The following is an 18,742-nucleotide window of genomic DNA, read 5'->3' as shown; positions in this document are numbered from 1 at the left end:
GACACCCCTTCCTTAGTTCAGGTCTTCATTACTTGTTCCACTATTACAATGGCCTCCTAATTAGTTACCTTGCCTCAGTTATCTCCCCACTCCAATCCATCTTCCATTATCAAAGTGATTTTTCTAAAATTCAGATCTGACCATATCATTCTCCTAACTTGATAAAATTCTGGTGGCTCTTTTATTGCTTCTAGGAAAAAAGATAACCTTCTGTGCATCTTTTACAGTCTTTTACAATGTTGTTAGTTGGCAAGTTTTTATAAAGCACCTGCTATGTATCAGGTACTATACTAAGCACAGAGGATACAAAGAAAGGCAAAAAGACAATCCATACCTTCAAGGAATTTATAATCTAATGGGGGAGACAACAAGTATATACAAACGAGTCACAAGTTACATACAAGATAAACAGGAAATAATTAAAAAGCAAGAAGGCCCAAGAATTAGGAGAGGTGGGGAAAAGCTTCTTGGGGAAGATGAGATTTTATCTGAGACTTGATGAAAGCCAGAGAAGGTAGTAGTCAGAGATGAGAAGGAAGAGGCAGTCCAGGCATGGGAGGCAGTCCAGGGATGGGGGACAGCCAGAGATGAATGAAGCCAAAACACTGTGGTTTGAAGAACCACAAGGAGATCAGCGTCACTGCATAGAAAAGCGTGGGGGGGAGGGGGAAAGGGGAAGGTAGTATAAAGTGTAAAACTGGAAAGGAGAGAGGTGGCTTGAACCTTGAATCTCCCCCTCACCCCCTGCCAAGGACTTTGTGTTTGATACTGGAGATAACAGGGAACCATGGGTAGTGGTAGACATGGCTGCTCCTACACTTTAGGAAAATCACTTTGGTGGCTAAATGGAGGATGGACTAGAGTGAGGAAAGACTTGTAGCAAACAGACCAACCAGCTACCTTTTGCAATAGCCTAAATGTGAGGTGATGAGGGTCTGCAGCAGAGCAGTAACCCTGTCAGAAAGAAGAACATATATTCCAGAGATGTTGGAGGCGAAAGTGACAGGCCTTGGCAATGGACTGGATGTGTGTGGCGGGGAGGGGGGGGGGGGAGGGGGGAAGGACAGGTAAAGAGCAGTAGAGGATAACATCGAGGTGGTGAGTCTGAGGAACTAAGAAGATTGCGATGTTCTAAACAGTAACAGGCAGGTGTTGAGGGAGGAAGGGTTGGGGGGCAAAGGCAATGAGTTCGGTTTTGGATGTGCTGAATTTAAGATGTTTATGGAACATCCAGGTTGAGATGTCAGAAGAGGAGTTGAAAATTCAAGAGTGGAAGTCAGCAGAAAGATAAGGGTTGGATAAGTAGACTTGAGAATCATGAGTATATAGATGCTAACTAAATCCATGGGAGCTGAGAAGATCACTAAGTGAAGAAGTATAGAGGGAGAAGAGAAGTGGGTCCAGGATGAAAGCCGTAGTTAGTTAGTGGGCATGACCTGAATGAAGATCCAGCAAATGAGAGGCAGGAGGGGAACCACAAGACAACAGTGTCCCAAAAACCTAAAGTGAAGAGAATATCAAGGAGAAGAAGGTCATAACCAGTGTTAAAGGCTGCAAAGAAGTCAGCAAGGTTGAGCATTAACAAAAGGTCATTAGATTTGTTGCAAATAAGAGACCACTAGTAATTATGAAGAGAGGAGATTTGGTGAAATAATGATGTCAGAAATCAGACTGTAAAGTATTCAACAAAGAGTGAGAGGAGAGGAAACAGAGGCACTCACTGTAGAAAGCCTTCCTGACCAGTTTAATCACAAAGAGTTGAAGAGAACTATCATCCAAGATGGAGAGATCAAGAGATACTTTTTTTTGAGAATGGAATAGACGTGGGCATGTTCTGAGAGAAATATAGGGGAGCAATCATAAGAGAGGGAGAGATTGTGGATAACTGACCAAGCAGGAATGACAGAACAGTCAGTCTGCTGGAGGAGAGAATGCAATGAGATCACTTGTGCACATATAGGGATTTGACTTGGAAAGAAGCAGGGCAGTCACTTATTGGAATAAGACAGGGGTGAAAGAGGAAAGTGATATGATCTGAAGAGGAGGGGAGAAGAGACAGTTCTTGGCAAATAGCTCCAATTTTTTCAGTAAAATATGAGGCAAAGTTCTCAGCTGAGAGAGTAAAGCCATGTGTGTTTGAGGAGGGATAGAAGGTCTGAAAGAGTCACTATGGATACTGAACTGATGAGGGAGGTACAGAAGTATTGCCTAACAGCAGTAAAGGCCCAGTTAAGGTTATATAACATCAATTTGTAGTGGATCCAGTTAGAACCATGGCATGATTTTCTCTATAGAACATATGCAGGAATGAAGGCAGTGGATGGTGGAAAAGATCCAAGGGTGAAGGCTGATTATCATGAGAGCCAGGGATTCAAGAGAAAAGGGCAGTGTAGAGTTGAACTGGTTCACCAAGGGGTCAAGTAGAGAAAGAAGAAAAAGGTAATACAGGGATGATGACCTAAGAGAAAAATGAGAGATAGAAGTCATGGGGAGGACGAAGAATAGGGTTTGGCAAGAGAAGGCAAAGGAAAATATAAAGCCAATAAACTGCGATTATATAACAGAATTTCAGAGTTCTTCAACAGGGAGGTGATGCATGTGTGTGATGGCAAGATCAAGGATATGACCTCTGTGTATAGCTGAAGCAGGAGAGGAAAAGTATATCATGGAAAATGAGTAGGTTGATAAACTAGGGGATGATGGTGTTTAGGAGAATAACAATAGGTATGTTAATGTCTACCAGTATGAGGGCAAGAGATGTACAGAAAGATTATGAGCCAGGTACTCAAATCGTTGAGGAAGGAAGTATCCTGGAGGTCAACACAACAAAAGCTACCAGGATTGTGATTGGGTGGAAGATGTGGACCTCAAAAGAGGAGGTTACAGAATGAAGGAGGTAAAAGGAGAACCTGGAAGTGGCAATGGAGAGCAAGGAGTATTCTCCCTACACCCCCTTAACCTGTAAGCGGAGAGGAATGAATGAAAATGCAGCCAGTGCTAGAAAGGATGGGCACAGGGCCTATGTCATCACAGAAGAGTCAAATCTAAGCAATAGTCAGAAGACAGAAGGAGTGGGAAAGGAAAAGATTTAAGATGATTACAAGTTTGTTGCCTATGGAACGGGCATTCCCGAGGGCACAGCTGAAGAAATGGAGAGCATTTTGGGAGGACTTTGGAGTGAGTGGGCTAAGGAGAAAGAGAATAAGAAATCAGGTAGTGGGAGATATGGAACAGGGTTTAGATTATGACTTACAGAGAATATATTAGCAAATGACCAGTTGTGAATTTCTTAATCGGTAAGTGAAAGAAGTCTCTACTCTTCTCAGCCAAGGCTGGAAAATCAGGCAGGAAACATGAGCAACATGAGATGGAAGACCTCTCATTTCTCCTCTCCTCTTCCCTCTAGAGGATCCCACCCCTACTGGAGACTAGAGATCAGGCAAGAGATGGGAGCCGCAAGATGGAAAGCCTCTCCTCTTCTCAGAAACACATACAGCATCAGAAAGAAGGCACACAGACAGCAAAGCTACTACTGCACTGCACCTTGTCAGTGGAAGGCCCCATCTTACCTCTCTCCTCTTCCCTCAAGAGGCTGGAGTTCTGGTGGGAAATGATGACATAACAGCAGAGAGTTCTAACCTGATTACTGTAACTATTACCCTTCCCAAGCTCTACTGTCCAGCTAAATCAGCTTTCTCTTTGTTGCTCAAATATGGCATTCCACTACCACCCTCATGTTTTTTCACTGTCCATTCACTATAGGTGCTTAAAACATGTTTACTGACTGAATTATTCCCTCTTCATCTCTGCCTCAGGGAATATTTTACTTCCTCTAAGAAATGAATATACTCTTATAACCAGTGTCCTACTCCCCTTCTCCTTTTCGTTTATATAGAGCTGTAATGAAATACTTAGGGAAAGTGGGGGGGAGGGGGGGGGCGGAATCTAGAGGGTTTTTTATCCTTCAAAATAATTTCTTATTAAATGATTTGCTCAGCTGAAGTACTATCTTCAGTATGAAACCTTTTCTGATGTTCTAAATTGCTTGTGTCCTTCTGCACTAAACACCCAGCATTTTTAATTACGCTGTATTTATTCTGTGTGTACTTATACTGTAGGTATACATTTATATACTTTAAGAGAATCTAAGTTTCTTAAGGGCAAGGATTGTCTCAGTTTTGACCTTTGTATCTCTTGCACCTTATACAATGCCTGACATTTAATAAGCATTTAATAATGAATGGACAACAAGGAATTTGGATGCCTACTTTAGAACACAATGTTTAATCTTTAGAATTAAGAGAAGAGACCTCTACAATCCTGAAGGTATGCTGAATTACACTATCAGGTCCTGAGCTAGCAGAATTTAGGTAGGAAAATGGTACAAAAGGATGATTTCAGAACTCTCTTGTGGGTGCATAAATGGAAATACCATGCCACATTTATCAGGGACCCTACAAGCCTCCCTTCTATCCCAAAAGAAACAAGATTAATGCCAGGGAAAGAAAGCGACTTAAAGAACCCACCACCTGCCATCGTGACAATTTGATGCAATGGCCAAGGGAATAGGAACCCTTTCTCTCCTTAGCTGGAAGACAGAAAAAGTCAGGGAAACAACAGAATTATGTGTTCTGTATAAAGAATCAACAAATTAATGTTTTCTAAAGATTATGTATTGGTAAGCTCTACATCCTTTTGAATATATCCTTTAAAGTAAAAGACACACCTTTTAAATTGGAGCGGCTGGAAGGTCTTCCTACATTATTCCTCTGATGCTTTGTTGACATACGTTTCATCTGTCGAGGTGTGCTGGGAGGAGAGGTGCCATAAAGGTTTTCAGTATTCGTTTCATCTGAAAACTCCTCTGGATCAGATTCAGAGTTTTTGCAAGCAACATCTCCCAGCTTGCACTCCTGCCTAAGAAAGAAAGGGGGAAAGAGTAATGTAAAATTTTAGTCAAAAAATGGTTTGTTAATTTACAATTTTCAAATGCTGTTCCATTCCCAGTCTCAGTCTTTTTTAAAGTCTCCTTTCATTTGTCATATATCATTCTCAACACTTTTCCACACCAAAAAGTAGAGTCAAAAGTTCAACTTCCTGCTGTTCTTAGGTATGAACAAACAGCAAATACCTGTCAGGCACATAAACAGAGAGGATTCCACAAAAGGCTCATATACCAAAAGTTTTAAAATATATTCATCAAATATTTTAAAAACTTTTTTTAAAAGTGTTTAAGTTATATAACATAAATTAAAATAAAAAATGTACTGTCAGTGATATCTAGTGTGAAATCGAAGTAATGAGACAAGTATAGTCCTGTCTGGTATTTCAAAGTCTTACTTCTTACTTCTCCTGAAAAACAAATCCAGAGCTGAAATTAAAGGACTTTACAAAGCCCAACATACTAGTTATCAGCAAAAAAAAAAAAAAAATACATGCTCATAACCAATGTCCTACTTCCCTTCTCCTATGTGTTTATATAGGGATGTATTCAAATACTTAGGGATATGAGGGAAAAAACCCAGGTTTTTGCTTTTCAAAATACAATTTCACATTAAAAACTTGCTCAAAGTATCACTACGACTGTGCTCAAGGTCACATAGTAAGTGACATGGCAAGAGAAAGGATTCAAAACAAAGCCCTCTGACTCCAATTCCAAGGCCCTTTCCATTGCTCCATTAAGTCTTCTCTCTCCTGGAACACAGATTTTTAAACTTCTTTTTTTTTTTTTTTTTTTGGGGGGAATCACCCAGGTACTCCTAGGGTAGTCTGACCCCCTTTCAGAACAATGTTTTTAGATGCATAAAATTAAATACACATGGTTACAAAGCAAACTACTTATAACGAAGTACAATTATCAAAATAACAAAAAGTTCAAGAATTCTGGGTTAAGAACTCCTGATCTAGCAATAAGTTTTTTTAATATATGATCTCTTAGGCTACACTATTTCTGAGATACTATAACAAGTTTGGTCATCTTTCAAGGTCTTTTATAAAATTAAGGGGAAAATTTGTAATATAAAACTGATACCAATATATAGTATAACATATTGATAATTGTGTTCACAAAATCACATGTAATTAGGCTCCAATTAATTCCAATTTTGATTTTTCAAGTATAATTATGAAATTCCAGAAATGAAAAGAATTTGAAAAGCCATCAAACTAATTTTCGCCTAAAATATGAATTCCCTTTACAATATCCCTGGCCATTTAGGTCTAATCCATTTTTTGACAAGAAAGTACACAAGAAGATAAAAACTGCTTCCCAGAAGACATAGGAGTAGACAGGAAGAAAAGAATTCTTTTGAGCACCAGTCTATATAAACTTTTTCCTATGTAAAGGTAAGAGAAATATGGCAACATTTGTTTACCAGTGCATTCCCATCAGAAGTCATCAAGACTCATCTTTGTGAGTTCAAATCTGGCTTCAGATATTTTCCAGTTAAGCTGTATGACTCTGGGCAAGCACTTAACCCCATCTGCCTCATTTTCCTCATCTATAAAATGAATTGAAAAGGGAAATGGCAAACCACTCCAATATCTTTGCCAAAAAAACCCAAACAGAGTCAAAAGATTTAGATGGGACTGAAACAACCTAACAACTGGGAATTTTCACTGACTGCTCCCAGGCTAAAATGTTCTTCTTCCTCATCTCTGGCTCCTGGCTTCCCAAACTTTCCATAGGTCTCAGCTAAAATCCTATTATCTACAAAATTTGGACAACAGAACAGCTTAGATAGACATTTGGAAATAGGGATAGGGCCTGGACTTATCATTTCACTGGCATAGGAAGCTTCCCAAGGCAAGTCAGCACCTTCTCTACAACTAGTAGCCTGAGCACTGAGATATCAAGTGGTTTGCTCTGGATCACAAGCAACAAATGCCAAAGGCAGGGCCTGAATACAAGTTCCTGGGTTCAAGACCAGCTCTCTATCCCAGACGTTGGCAAACTTATTCTGTAAAGAACCAGAAAGTAAATATTTTGGGCTTCATGAGTAAAAAGACAAAAAAACAAGCCTATTATGTTGGTCCTTATATAACTATAGAAAAAACATTTCCACACATTTTTTGGTTCAAAATTCAAAAGGATAATAATAATGACTGAGCACAATATTTTTGTAATACAAGTCTACCTATAAGAAAAATGGAATTTTGAGGTAGGATATCATTTTGTTTCATTAGGGTTCAAAGTTAGCATTTTTCATCATCAAAACTGAATATAAATGTTCATCTATTAATACCAATCTAATAAGATTTTATATATTTCATTTGACATTTGAAAATGTCTTTATATGTGATCTTAATTGAACATATTTGCAACTTAAAAGACACAGAATTATATTATACTCTTCTCTTGGTATTTGCCTTTCATCATATCCTTACACTGTACATTTATCACATCCAATTGAATATTAAGTGGTAGTGCCGCAATTGCAGTTAAATTCATTTTAAAACATGGTTATTTCTTTTGCACTTGCACTGAGATCCAAAAAAATGTGGCTGTGTGAGTGTGGAAATTTTATTTGCATAAACATGTGGAAATGGAAATGTCAATTCTTTTCTTAATTTCTAAGAGCACAGAAATATATAGAGCAGCTTGATATTACTTGCTACTCAAACAACGTGAGTTTTCATCAAAGTGACTTTACTGTGGTACAAGTTTTGCATACAAATACTGTTTTGCCTTGTAATTTTAGTATGAATTCATTAAAAAACATGAAGTCTGCAGCAAGAGCTAATTTCCAAAGTACTGTATTTAGAATAGTGATTATTCATAAACCACCAATTATTCTGGTTTTAGTAACACTTTTGGGGTTTACTAAATATTTCCTTGTTGACTGAAAACTTATGAGTTTAAATTACAAATGGGCACACGCACATGGGCACATGCATACACACACACACACACACACACACACACACGGGAAGCAGGTCCATATAACTACATGACAGTATAAAAGAGTTGTAGACACAGTTACAAAGCGTGTTAATAATAAAGCCAGAATAATTGGTGGTCTATGAAAAATGCTGAGGACAAAGGCTTTGTAAGCTATGTTTGGCGCAGGAAATAATCACAGTACTACAGATTGAAGACTGGAAGGGACCTCAGATCCAGCACCCTAATCCTATCGTTTTGCAAATGAGAAAAGTGGCTTAAAGCCTCTGGCTCCAAAATTGGGGCCCTTCCCACTAAATGAGCAAAAATAGGAATAAAATGCAAGAAAGAATTTGAATTTTAACACCTCAGCATCTCTTATGCAATTTCTAAGTCAAGATAATTTGGTTAAGAGCCCAATACTATAAACTGGCACAGTTTAAGAGTTAAATTTCTGGACACAAAGACACATTGTATTGTTGTTCTGTTTGAATGACCCTCTACTTTGAAGAAGGTACGTTGTCTAAATATAGAATTTCTTCTAAGCACTCTGCTCCCATGTGTAAACAAAAAGATAAATTCATCTAATTATTCTGTTAACACTCAACTTTGGCACCTACTTCAGGAAAAGAATGGTTTTTTTTCTAAAGAATATTTAAGAAATGCAGGCTAATTACCTTTTTCAAAATGTTTCCAAGTCATTTTAATTGCCAATTTAATTAATTATTTTAATGGCATATAAAAGCAACATATCAAAATGGATGAAAACTGTCACAAGTTATATGAAGGAAACTATAGAATAACCATCTTGACTCACCAGGAATTACAGATATCAAGGAAGCAAAAATATCATGTAACCCTAGCAACACTCTGATTCATAATATAAAGGTAATTTTATGACTGTGTGTACATTTGTAAAGCTAAATTTATGTGTTTAAGTTCATGTCTTTCTTCAGCCAAATGGTAACATTCACATTGGTTTGAAATGTGGTTGTTTCACAGTCAATCATTAATAAAGTAAAAGCACATCAAACCAATTTTAATACATGTGATAACACTTTAGTGCCCAAACTAAATAAGGTGCTAAGTTATTTTAAAATGTGGATTATCCAATTTTAATTGCTAAAGAATCAATTTTTCCAAGTTTGTAAAAATCTAAATGATAACTGAATAAGAAAATAGAAAATAAGGGAGCAATCATTTATTAGGCACTTACTGTGTCAAGGCATTATGCTAAGCATTTTATAAATATTATCTCATTTGTTCTTCACAACAAGCCTGAAGGAGGTGCTATTATAATCCCCATTTTTCAGCTGAAGAAACTGAGGCAGGCTTCAGTAAAGCGACTTGCCCAAGGTCAGTTATTAAATGCCTAAGGCTGAATAAGACCTCAGATCTTTGTTAACTTCATTCAGTTAACCGTGTTACCTAACTCTCTCCAGGAGCTCTGTTGTCTAATTTATAAAAACAAATACATTTCCTAAATATAGGGACTCTATTGTAACCTAATAGAAAACTCAACTATATCTTCTTATTGGGGGTGGGGGTATGGAGGGGAGAAAGAAAGTCTTTTGGTTTTATAGATGTGACTTAGACTAAATAGAAACCAAGAGACCATAAAGATCCCTACAAGAGGCATGTTAACTTGAAAAACCACGTATTAACATTATCTATGTTCCAAAGTATTTTGTAATTTTAAAAATATTTCTGTTACATTTTAATCTGATTCAGCCAAGTGTTGCCATGCAATCCTATTTCATAACCTCTAACCTACACTATAAATTGCTTTTTAATGTTTAAAAATACCATCATTTTAAAGAACCATGATCATCAAAATATTTTTTTTAAAACACCATTAATCTATATAATACTCTTTTGAAGTATTATCATTCTCTTCTCTGACCTCAGCTAATATTGTGGCACATAACTATGCCACTATTTTGGCACATATCATATATATTACCATATATGTATATACACATAGTTATCTCTTGACTTGATATTTTCTTGCCAACATTACTGTTAAGACTCTACAGGAGATGGCTCATAAGACCAGGGATAAAGAGTTATCTTTCAATTGTTGTTCAGTTGTTTCAGTCATGGACAACTCTGTGACCCCATTTGGGGTATTCTTGGCAAAGATACTGGAGTGGTTTGCCAGTTCCTCCTCCAACTCCTTTTTTACAGATGAACAACTGAGGCAAACAAGATTAAGTGACTTGTCCAGGGTCACATAGGCAGTAAGTGTCTGAGGCCAGACTTGAACTCAGGAAGACGAATATTCCTGATTCCAGGCCTGGCATTCTATCCATTCTGCCACCTGGCTGCCGTTAGAGATCACCTTGAACCTTAGAGATCATCTAATTCAATCTATTCAATCTCACAGAAAAGGAAACAGAGGCCCAAAGAGGTTGAGTGAATTGCCCAAGGTCAGACAAAGTAGAAGAGACAGGAAATCAATCAAAGTACCAAAAATTATTTTACCAAGATAGAAAAAAATGACAAAATTCATTTGGAAGAACAAAAGGTCAAGAATATCAAAGAAACTAATAGAAAAAAATGTAAAGGAAGGCTGTTTAGCAGTACCAGATCTTATAAGGTGATAATTATCAAAACAAACTGCTACTACTTAAGAAACAGAAAGGTAGATCAGTGGAACAGAGTAGACATATGATCTACAACAGCTAATGAATACAGTAACCTACTGTTTGACAAGCGTAAAGATTTAAGTTTTCAAGACAAGAACTCATTATTTGGCAAAAATTGTAGGGAAAGTTGGAAAGCAGTATGGCAGAAATTGAGCATAGAACAAAATCTTACACCATTTACGAAGATCAGGTCAAAATGTATACATGATCTTTATATAAAAGCAACTATTAAATGAAAATTTGAAGAACATGGAACATATTATACCTATCATACTATTATGGAAAGGTGATTAAGTGTTGAATAAGAAAGACCATTGTGAGGTGTAAAATGGCAAATCTTGAATCCATTAAATTAAAAAGGTTTTGTACAAATAAAATAAATGTAGCCAAGATCAGAAGGAAAGCAGAAAAACTGGGGGGGGGGGAGGGGAGAGATTTTATAGACAGTTCCTCAGATGAAGTTCTCATATCTCTAATATATAAAGAACTCTGTCAAATCTATAAGAGTATGAGTCATTCCCCCAATTGATAAATGGTCAATGGATATGAACAGGCAGTTTTCTGATGAAAGAAATCAAAATAATTTATAGTCATATGAAAAAGTGCTCTAAATCATTACTGATTAGAGAAATGCAAATTAAAACAATCTTGAGATATCATTTTATACCTATCAGATTGGTGAAAATGATAGAAATGTAACAAATGTGGGAGGGGATGTGGAAAACTGGGACCTTAATTCCTTGCTGATGGATCTATGAGCTGATTCAAATATTTCAGAGAGCAAACTGGAATTATGCCCATACAGTTATTAAACTGTCTATACCCTCTGCCTAAGAAATATCCCATTAGGTCTGTTTCGCAAAATGATTAAAGAAAAAGGAAAAAAGCCTCTATGTTCTAAAATATTTATAGCAGCTCTCTTTGTGGTAGCAAAGAATTGGAAACTGCAGGGATAACTGTCAATTGGGGTATAGCTAAACAAATTGTGGTATATGTTCATGATGGATTACTGTGCTATAAGAAATGATGAGCTTGATGATTTTAGAGAAACATGGAAAGACTTGCACAAAATAACAAAGAGAGAAATGAGCAGAAGCAAGAAAACATTGTATAAAGTCACAACAATATTATTTTAAGAACAAGTTTGAACAACCAAGTCATTCTATTATAAATACCCAAATTAACTGCCAAGATCCTATGAAGATGCTGTTTGAGGGAATGAGGGAAGTTACATGATAACTTTGTTGTATTTTTAAAAGAAACAGCAAGTTGTACATAATAGATCAGCAGTTTCAGGCACAATCCTCTTTTTTTCTATTCCATTTCCAGGAAATGCTTGTTTTATTTCTTAAGTTCAGAAGAAAAATTTTAATTTTAAAAAGAGGCAGGAAATAAATGTTAGTCTTTAACCAAGCACAGGATTACTGATGATAATCAATAAATTTTTGCTGATTATGATAATAATCTGCACCAAAAGGAAAAAAACAACTGAAATCTAAGTGAATTACAGAATATTTCAAGAAATTCCATTTTACTGTTTACAAATATACAAGTCAACAAACATTTATTAAGCACCTACTATGTTCCAGGCTAAGCACTGAGTATTCAAAAAAGGTAAAAACTAGTCCCTGCTCTCAAGGAGATGGGAAACAACATGCTAACAACTATATACAAACATGATACATATTTATATCTATATATGTAGAAAGAGATAAGATACATACACACATATAGAAAGGAGATACATATATATGCACATACACCTATATATCAGATATATATACATTAGGATATGTATATGTGTGTGTATACATATATATATGTGTGTATACATATATATATATATATATATATATATATATATATATGTATACACACACACACACACACACACCCATATACATCCACACCCACACACCTTTAGGATAAACTAAATATAACCTCAGAGGGAAGGCACTAAGATTAAAAAAGACTGATAAAACCTTCTTATAGAAGGTGCAACTTTAGTAGACTTGAAGAAAGCCAGGAAAGTTGGGAGGCAGAGATGAGGAGGGAGAACATTCCAGGCACAGGGGACAGTAAGTGAAAATGTCTACAATTGGGAGATGAGATGTCTTGTTCAAGGAACTGTAAGGAGGCCAATGTCAATGGAACACAGAGAGAGCAAGATACAAGGAGATGGAAAATATATGAAGAAGCCAGGTTACAAAGGACTTTAAAAGTCAAACTAAGGAGCTTCTATTTAATTCTTGAGGTAAGGAGCCACTGGAGTAAACATTTTCCCAAATAGGGAAAATGAAATGATTAGACCTATTCTTCAGGAAGACCACTGTCAGCTGAGTGGAGGATGGACTGGACTGAAGAGAGACTTGAGGCAGGGAGACCAACCAGCAGGCTGTTGTAATAGCGTACGTGTGAGATGATTAGGGACTTGAACCAGTGTGATGATAGTGCCAGAGGAGAGAAAGGGGCATACATGAAAGGCCTTTCAAAGGTAGAAATAACAGGATTTGGCAACTGACTGGATATGGGGGGCTCAGAGAGAGTAAGAAGTTAAAGACAACACCTAGGTTATAAGCCTGGGTGATTGGAAGGATGGTGGTACCTTCAACAGCAAAAGGCAAGTTAGGAGAAGAGAGGTTTAAGATAATGAGTTCAGTTTTGGACATGTTGAGTTTAAGATGTCTCATTTTTTTATAATTTCTGGAAATACTCCTGTAAAGATATGAGTGATTAATAAGGATTTAAAAAATGATCCCATAAGAAAATAATGAGAAGAGTAATGAACAACAGTGTAGTTATACATATTGGTAAATTTTATTAAATGCCTAAAACATTCAAAAGTACAAAAACAAAAACGAAAGCTCCTTCACTGAAGGAACTTCCATTCATTCCACTATAACATGGACATAGATAAATTATAAGATATCTTAGATATTTTAATGTAGTTGGAAGCTATTAAAGTTTAACTTGCACTAAGACTTTCAGAACCCCCACATCACACACACACACGCACACACACACACACACATTCTCACACTTCAGAAAGATGGCAGTAATAGTTAGGGAAACTGAGAAAAGCTTTATGATGAAGGAGGTACTGAACTGAGCCCTGAAGGGAAATAGAAATTCAAGAGGCAGAAATGAGGAGATGCATTTCAACCATGGGGGAATATGCTACGAAAAGGCAGAGTCAGAAATGGAAAGTTAGATAGAAGGAACAAGAAAGCCTGCTTCTCTAGTCCATAGAGAAGGATTACCTTTCTATCACAGACTAGAAAAGAGAGAAGAGTATGGGAGATATTGTTAATTACAGGCATAGAGTAGGGGAGAAGACTGAACTCATTGTGAATTGCCTCTATTTTCTAAGTAAAATGCAAAGATTCTTTGCTAAGCATGAGGATTGTGTTGTTTGACCAATTAACATGTTGGTGCAATTCCAGTGTCTTCTGCAGAAAGAAATAAGGCTGTTAAAAATATCTGAAGAGACTTGTAAGAATTTGTGTAAAATCAGACAAATTGCACTTGTATGTTTGTCACCACAAATAACTTGTTTCCATATAACTTGTACAGAACTAGCACTATATTTTTTTAATTCAAAATATTTGGTATGCATATAAACATTCTGAACTAAGCAATTTACCACATTAGCTCTCTTCACATGAACTCTAGGATGTTTCTAGCTGATGAGACGAGATGATGGAATTAGTTCTGAACTTTATATTTCTTTTCCTAGATATATTCTCTGTAAATAAATGTTTTTACCATATACAACAGATTTTATAAACTCACCTTTTAAAGTACTACTCTGTTTCACTCACATAAAATGTTTACACAATGAAGATTGTCTAATGACTTAAAGAAGTCTATACTGATTTATTCTGGATAAGGAATAACAACTTGTATTTAGCAACTACTCAATGAAGTTAGAACAACTTGTATTTCCAGCAACAATGTTTTAATGTTTCTATCTTCCCATACTCCCCTCCAACACTGACTTCACATATTTTTAGTATTTTGACTAAAAGTAAAGAGTTCAGGTAACGAGTATAGGGTAAACTTCAAGGTTTTTTTTAATTTGAATTTCTCTATTACTGATTTGGAGCTCGTTTCAAAATGGTCATTTATGGCTCTAAATTCTTTTGAAAGTTATTCATATTTTGTGACAATTTATCTCATGGGGAATGGCTTTTGCTGATATATATGTCAGTTTCCTACACAGACTTTTATGAGCAATATTTGAAACAAACATTTTCCCCATACTGCTATTTCTCTTCCAATTCCATATTGATTTTACACTTGCAACAGTTATTAAATTCTCCAATTGGGATCAACCACAATCACAATCACAGGCTACCATGGGAACCTTCCTCTTCCTTGCCCAGCCCAACAGGACACTTAACTGTGTATCAGCAGCAACGCCTGCCATCAACGAGGGGAGCAAAAGACTTTTCCTTTTCTCAACCCAATCCTCACTGCCTAATTCCCACCAGAAGCAGGATATCTGTCTACTGTCAGCTAGATGCTGATCCCTGAATCTCCAACTCTGTAGGAGTAAACTCCAAGTCTAACATTTTTCTAAGATATCATACTAGTTAGAGGCTAAAATCAATCATACTTCTAATAAGCTAACAGTGATATTTTTAAAATTCACCTAAATAACTTACTAAAATATGTATAATTTAGTTGGGGAAAAAAAGTCAGGAAGCAGGATGACATTAGCTTTCTACATGGAGTCAAAGATCTGGATTCAAATTTTGGGTCAAATTCAAATTCAAATATCTGTATGCTTTGGGACAAGTTTTACCTCTTTTCTTGGTCTCAGTTTCCTCATTAATAAAATGATGAATTTAGACTACATATTGAGGTTCCTTCTCATTTGAGATCCTCTGACCTAAATGAAGAAGAAAATAATAGAAATGCCAGATCTACAAAGTCCTTGTAAATCAACCGACTTCTATGATCTGGGGCAAGACTCCCCTCCAAACAGGTATATCTTAATTCATTATCCAACTGTAAAGACAAGGTGGTTACACAGCAAATATTGTACAAATACTCAAAAGACCTGGATCTGTTTCTGAACACCACTTATTACTAGCATTATGATATTGAGCAAGCCACTTTATTCTCTGGGCTTCAATTTATTCACCTCTAAAATGGAAAGAATCTTTAAGGTGTCTCTTCCAAATCTAAGTATTATGAAACTCTAAGCTGACTATGTCCTTTCAACATAGTCCATTAATTCTTCATGTCACTCCATTTAGACTAAAAGTGGTTATTAAATGAGCTTAATTATGTATAAAGCCACCAAGATTTTCTTCACATCAATTTTTAAAAATCCAGCCAGTCTGCTATATTAAAAAGAACCTGAGGTTCAATGTTTAAAAAATGGTTATGCTTTCTTTAATACTGTTGTATCAAAACAATCATATCTCACATAACAACACTAGATTTCACTTTAAGAATTTCATATGTTAAGATAATCTAAAGATAATCCCAGAGAGAAAAGACTAGAGTATGAAGGATCAGGAAAGCCTAAGGGAGGACTTGAGCTGTGTGATCCTAGAAAACAGGAACTGTTGCCTTTCACTGTATCTTCAGGGCTCAGCATAGAGCTGTGAAACACAGCAGGCACTTAATAAATGCTTCCTGTTGTTGCCTTCAGGGAAGCCAGCAGATACAGGTGAGTCAGTGGAAGCTTCCAGACAACTGCTACGTCAAATAAAAGAATTTTTCACTTGTAAAGTGAAGATGATAGCAATGATTACCTGTAAAACCTATCTATTTCTGTAAGGATTATTTTGAGTCAAAACATTATAAACTGTACCTCCAAACTTGACATAAGCATTGTCTTATTTGCAAATTTGCAATACTGTTCCAAATGTCAAAGTACAGAGAACATATTAAAAACACCACTATACTGCAGATGTTAAGGACAAAAAAAAAAATCATATTTTAAAATGGACTTTCCAAGTTCTATGGGAGACATATACACACAACACTAGACACTAGACTTTGAGAACGACCAAATCCATAACAAAAAAAGGCTTTATACCATGGATTCTGCTCACAAAGTAACAAGATGTGGGAAACCACGTATAAACCATATATAAAAACGTGATAAAAATGCAATTAGAACTATAGAATTTTAGGCCTTAAAGGGAGTTTAGAAATAACATCCTCGGACAAGAAGCCAAGATGGCGGAGTAGAAAGACACACATACACATAGCTCCAAACCCACAACCCATAGAACAACTACAAAAATGTAACTCACGGCGAATGCTGCACCCAGAGGCCACAGAACATTGGAACGAGGGAGATTTCTGTTCCGGAGAGACCTGCAAACCTCTCGCAAAAGGTCCCTCGCGCCGCGGACTGGGCGCCGGGACTGGGAGCCGGGACTGGGAGCCGAGCACAGCCCTGGCGCGGCCACGGCACCAAGAGGAAAAGATTCCAGCAGGCTTCAGGGACGGGATCTCCAGCAGCCACGCGGGTCCCTCCACACACAGGTGACAGGGGTCGGTTAGAGGGTCTCTTTGGCGGGTCGAGAGGGGAGTGGGGTGCCCCCATAACTCAGGCCCCCTCGGGAGGCAACAGCGGAGGCGGGAGCAGACAGGGCTCCCCAAGCAGGCAGGAGCCCGGATCCATTGTTGAAGGTCTCTGCATAAACCCCCCTGAGGGAACTGAGCCCGTGAGGCGGCCCTGACCCCACCTGAGCACCTGAGCACCTGAACTTAATCTCACACTGACTAGCAGCCCCACCCCTGCCCAAAGCCCTGAGGCTGGGGAGCAGCATTTGAATCTCAGACCCCAAGCGCTGGCTGGGCAGATCGGGAGGTGAAGTGGGTGTGAAGAGGATATTCAGAAGTCAAGTCACGCTGGGAAAATGCCCACAAAAGGGAAAAGAAATAAGACTATAGAAGGTTACTTTCTTGGTGAACAGATATCTCCTCCCTTCCCTTCTGATGAGGAAGAACAATGCTTACCATCAGGCAAAGACATAGAAGACAAGGCCTCTGTATCCCAAACATCCAGACTAAATATTCTGTGGACTCAGGCCATGGAAGAGCTCATAGAAAATCAAGTTAGAGAGGTGGAAGAAAAGCTGGGAAGAGAAATGAGAGACATGCAGTCAAAGCATGAACAGCAGATCAGCTCCCTGCTAAAGGAGACCCAAAAAAATGCTGAAGAAAATAACACCTTGAAAAATAGGCTAACTCAATTGGCAAAAGAGGTTCAAGAAGCCAATGAGGAGAATGCTTTCAAAAGCAGAATTAGCCAGATGGAAAAGGAGATTCAAAAACTCTCTGAAGAACATAATTCTTTCAAAATTAGAATGGCACAGATGGAGGCTAATGACTTTATGAGAAACCAAGAAATCACAAAACAAAACCAAAAGAATGAAAAAATGGAAGATAATGTGAAATATCTCATTGGAAAAACAACTGACCTGGAAAATAGATCCAGGAGAGGCAATTTAAAAATTATGGGCCTACCTGAAAGCCAGGATCAAAAAAAGAGCCTAGACATCATCTTTCATGAAATTATCAAGGAAAACTGCCCTGAGATTCTAAAACCAGAGGGCAAAATAAGTACTTAAGGAATCCACAGATCACCACCTGAAAGAGATCCAAAAAGAGAAACTCCTAGGAACATTGTGGCCAAATTCCAGAGTTCCCTGGTCAAGGAGAAAATATTGCAAGCAGCTAGAAAGAAACAATTCCAGTATTGTGGAAATACAACCAGGATAACACAAGATCTAGCAGCTTCCACATTAAGGGATCGAAGGGCGTGGAACAGGATATTCCAGAAGTCAAAGGAACTAGGACTAAAACCAAGAATCACCTACCCAGCAAAACTGAATATAATACTTCAGGGGAAAAATTGGTCTTTCATTGAAATAGAGGACTTTCAAGCATTCTTGATGAAAAGACCAGAGCTGAAAAGAAAATTTGACTTTCAAACACAAGAATGAAGAGAACCATGACATGGAAAGACAATATTTGTAACTCTTGAAACTATTCAGCATCTGGGTACAAGGTGGGATAACACACACACACACGTACACGCACACGCACCCACATAGAGATAGAGTGCACAGAGTGAACTGAAGAGGAGGGGATCATATCTTAAAAAAAAAAAAATGAAATCAAGCAGTGAGAGAGAAATATATTGGGAGGAGAAAGGGAGAAATGGAATGGGGCAAATTATCTC

The 18,742-nt window shown here is 37.4% G+C and overlaps 1 protein-coding gene across 14 annotated transcripts in view; it reads right to left on the bottom strand.

Moving 5' to 3' along the window:
- MAP3K4 (mitogen-activated protein kinase kinase kinase 4) overlaps positions 1 to 18,742 on the bottom strand; it is a 154,944-nt gene that overhangs the window by 102,959 nt on the left and 33,243 nt on the right. For all 14 annotated transcript variants that reach the window (XM_072637688.1, XM_072637695.1, XM_072637689.1 and 11 more), the window contains exon 2: positions 4,727 to 4,917. In XM_072637688.1, coding sequence (XP_072493789.1) covers positions 4,727 to 4,917 — 191 coding nt within the window. The remainder of the gene's footprint in view (positions 1 to 4,726; positions 4,918 to 18,742) is intronic.

This window comes from Notamacropus eugenii, chromosome 2 (genome assembly GCF_028372415.1).
Source record: "Notamacropus eugenii isolate mMacEug1 chromosome 2, mMacEug1.pri_v2, whole genome shotgun sequence".
NCBI lineage: Eukaryota > Metazoa > Chordata > Mammalia > Diprotodontia > Macropodidae > Notamacropus > Notamacropus eugenii.
This window is presented reverse-complemented; position numbering and strand designations above follow the sequence as displayed.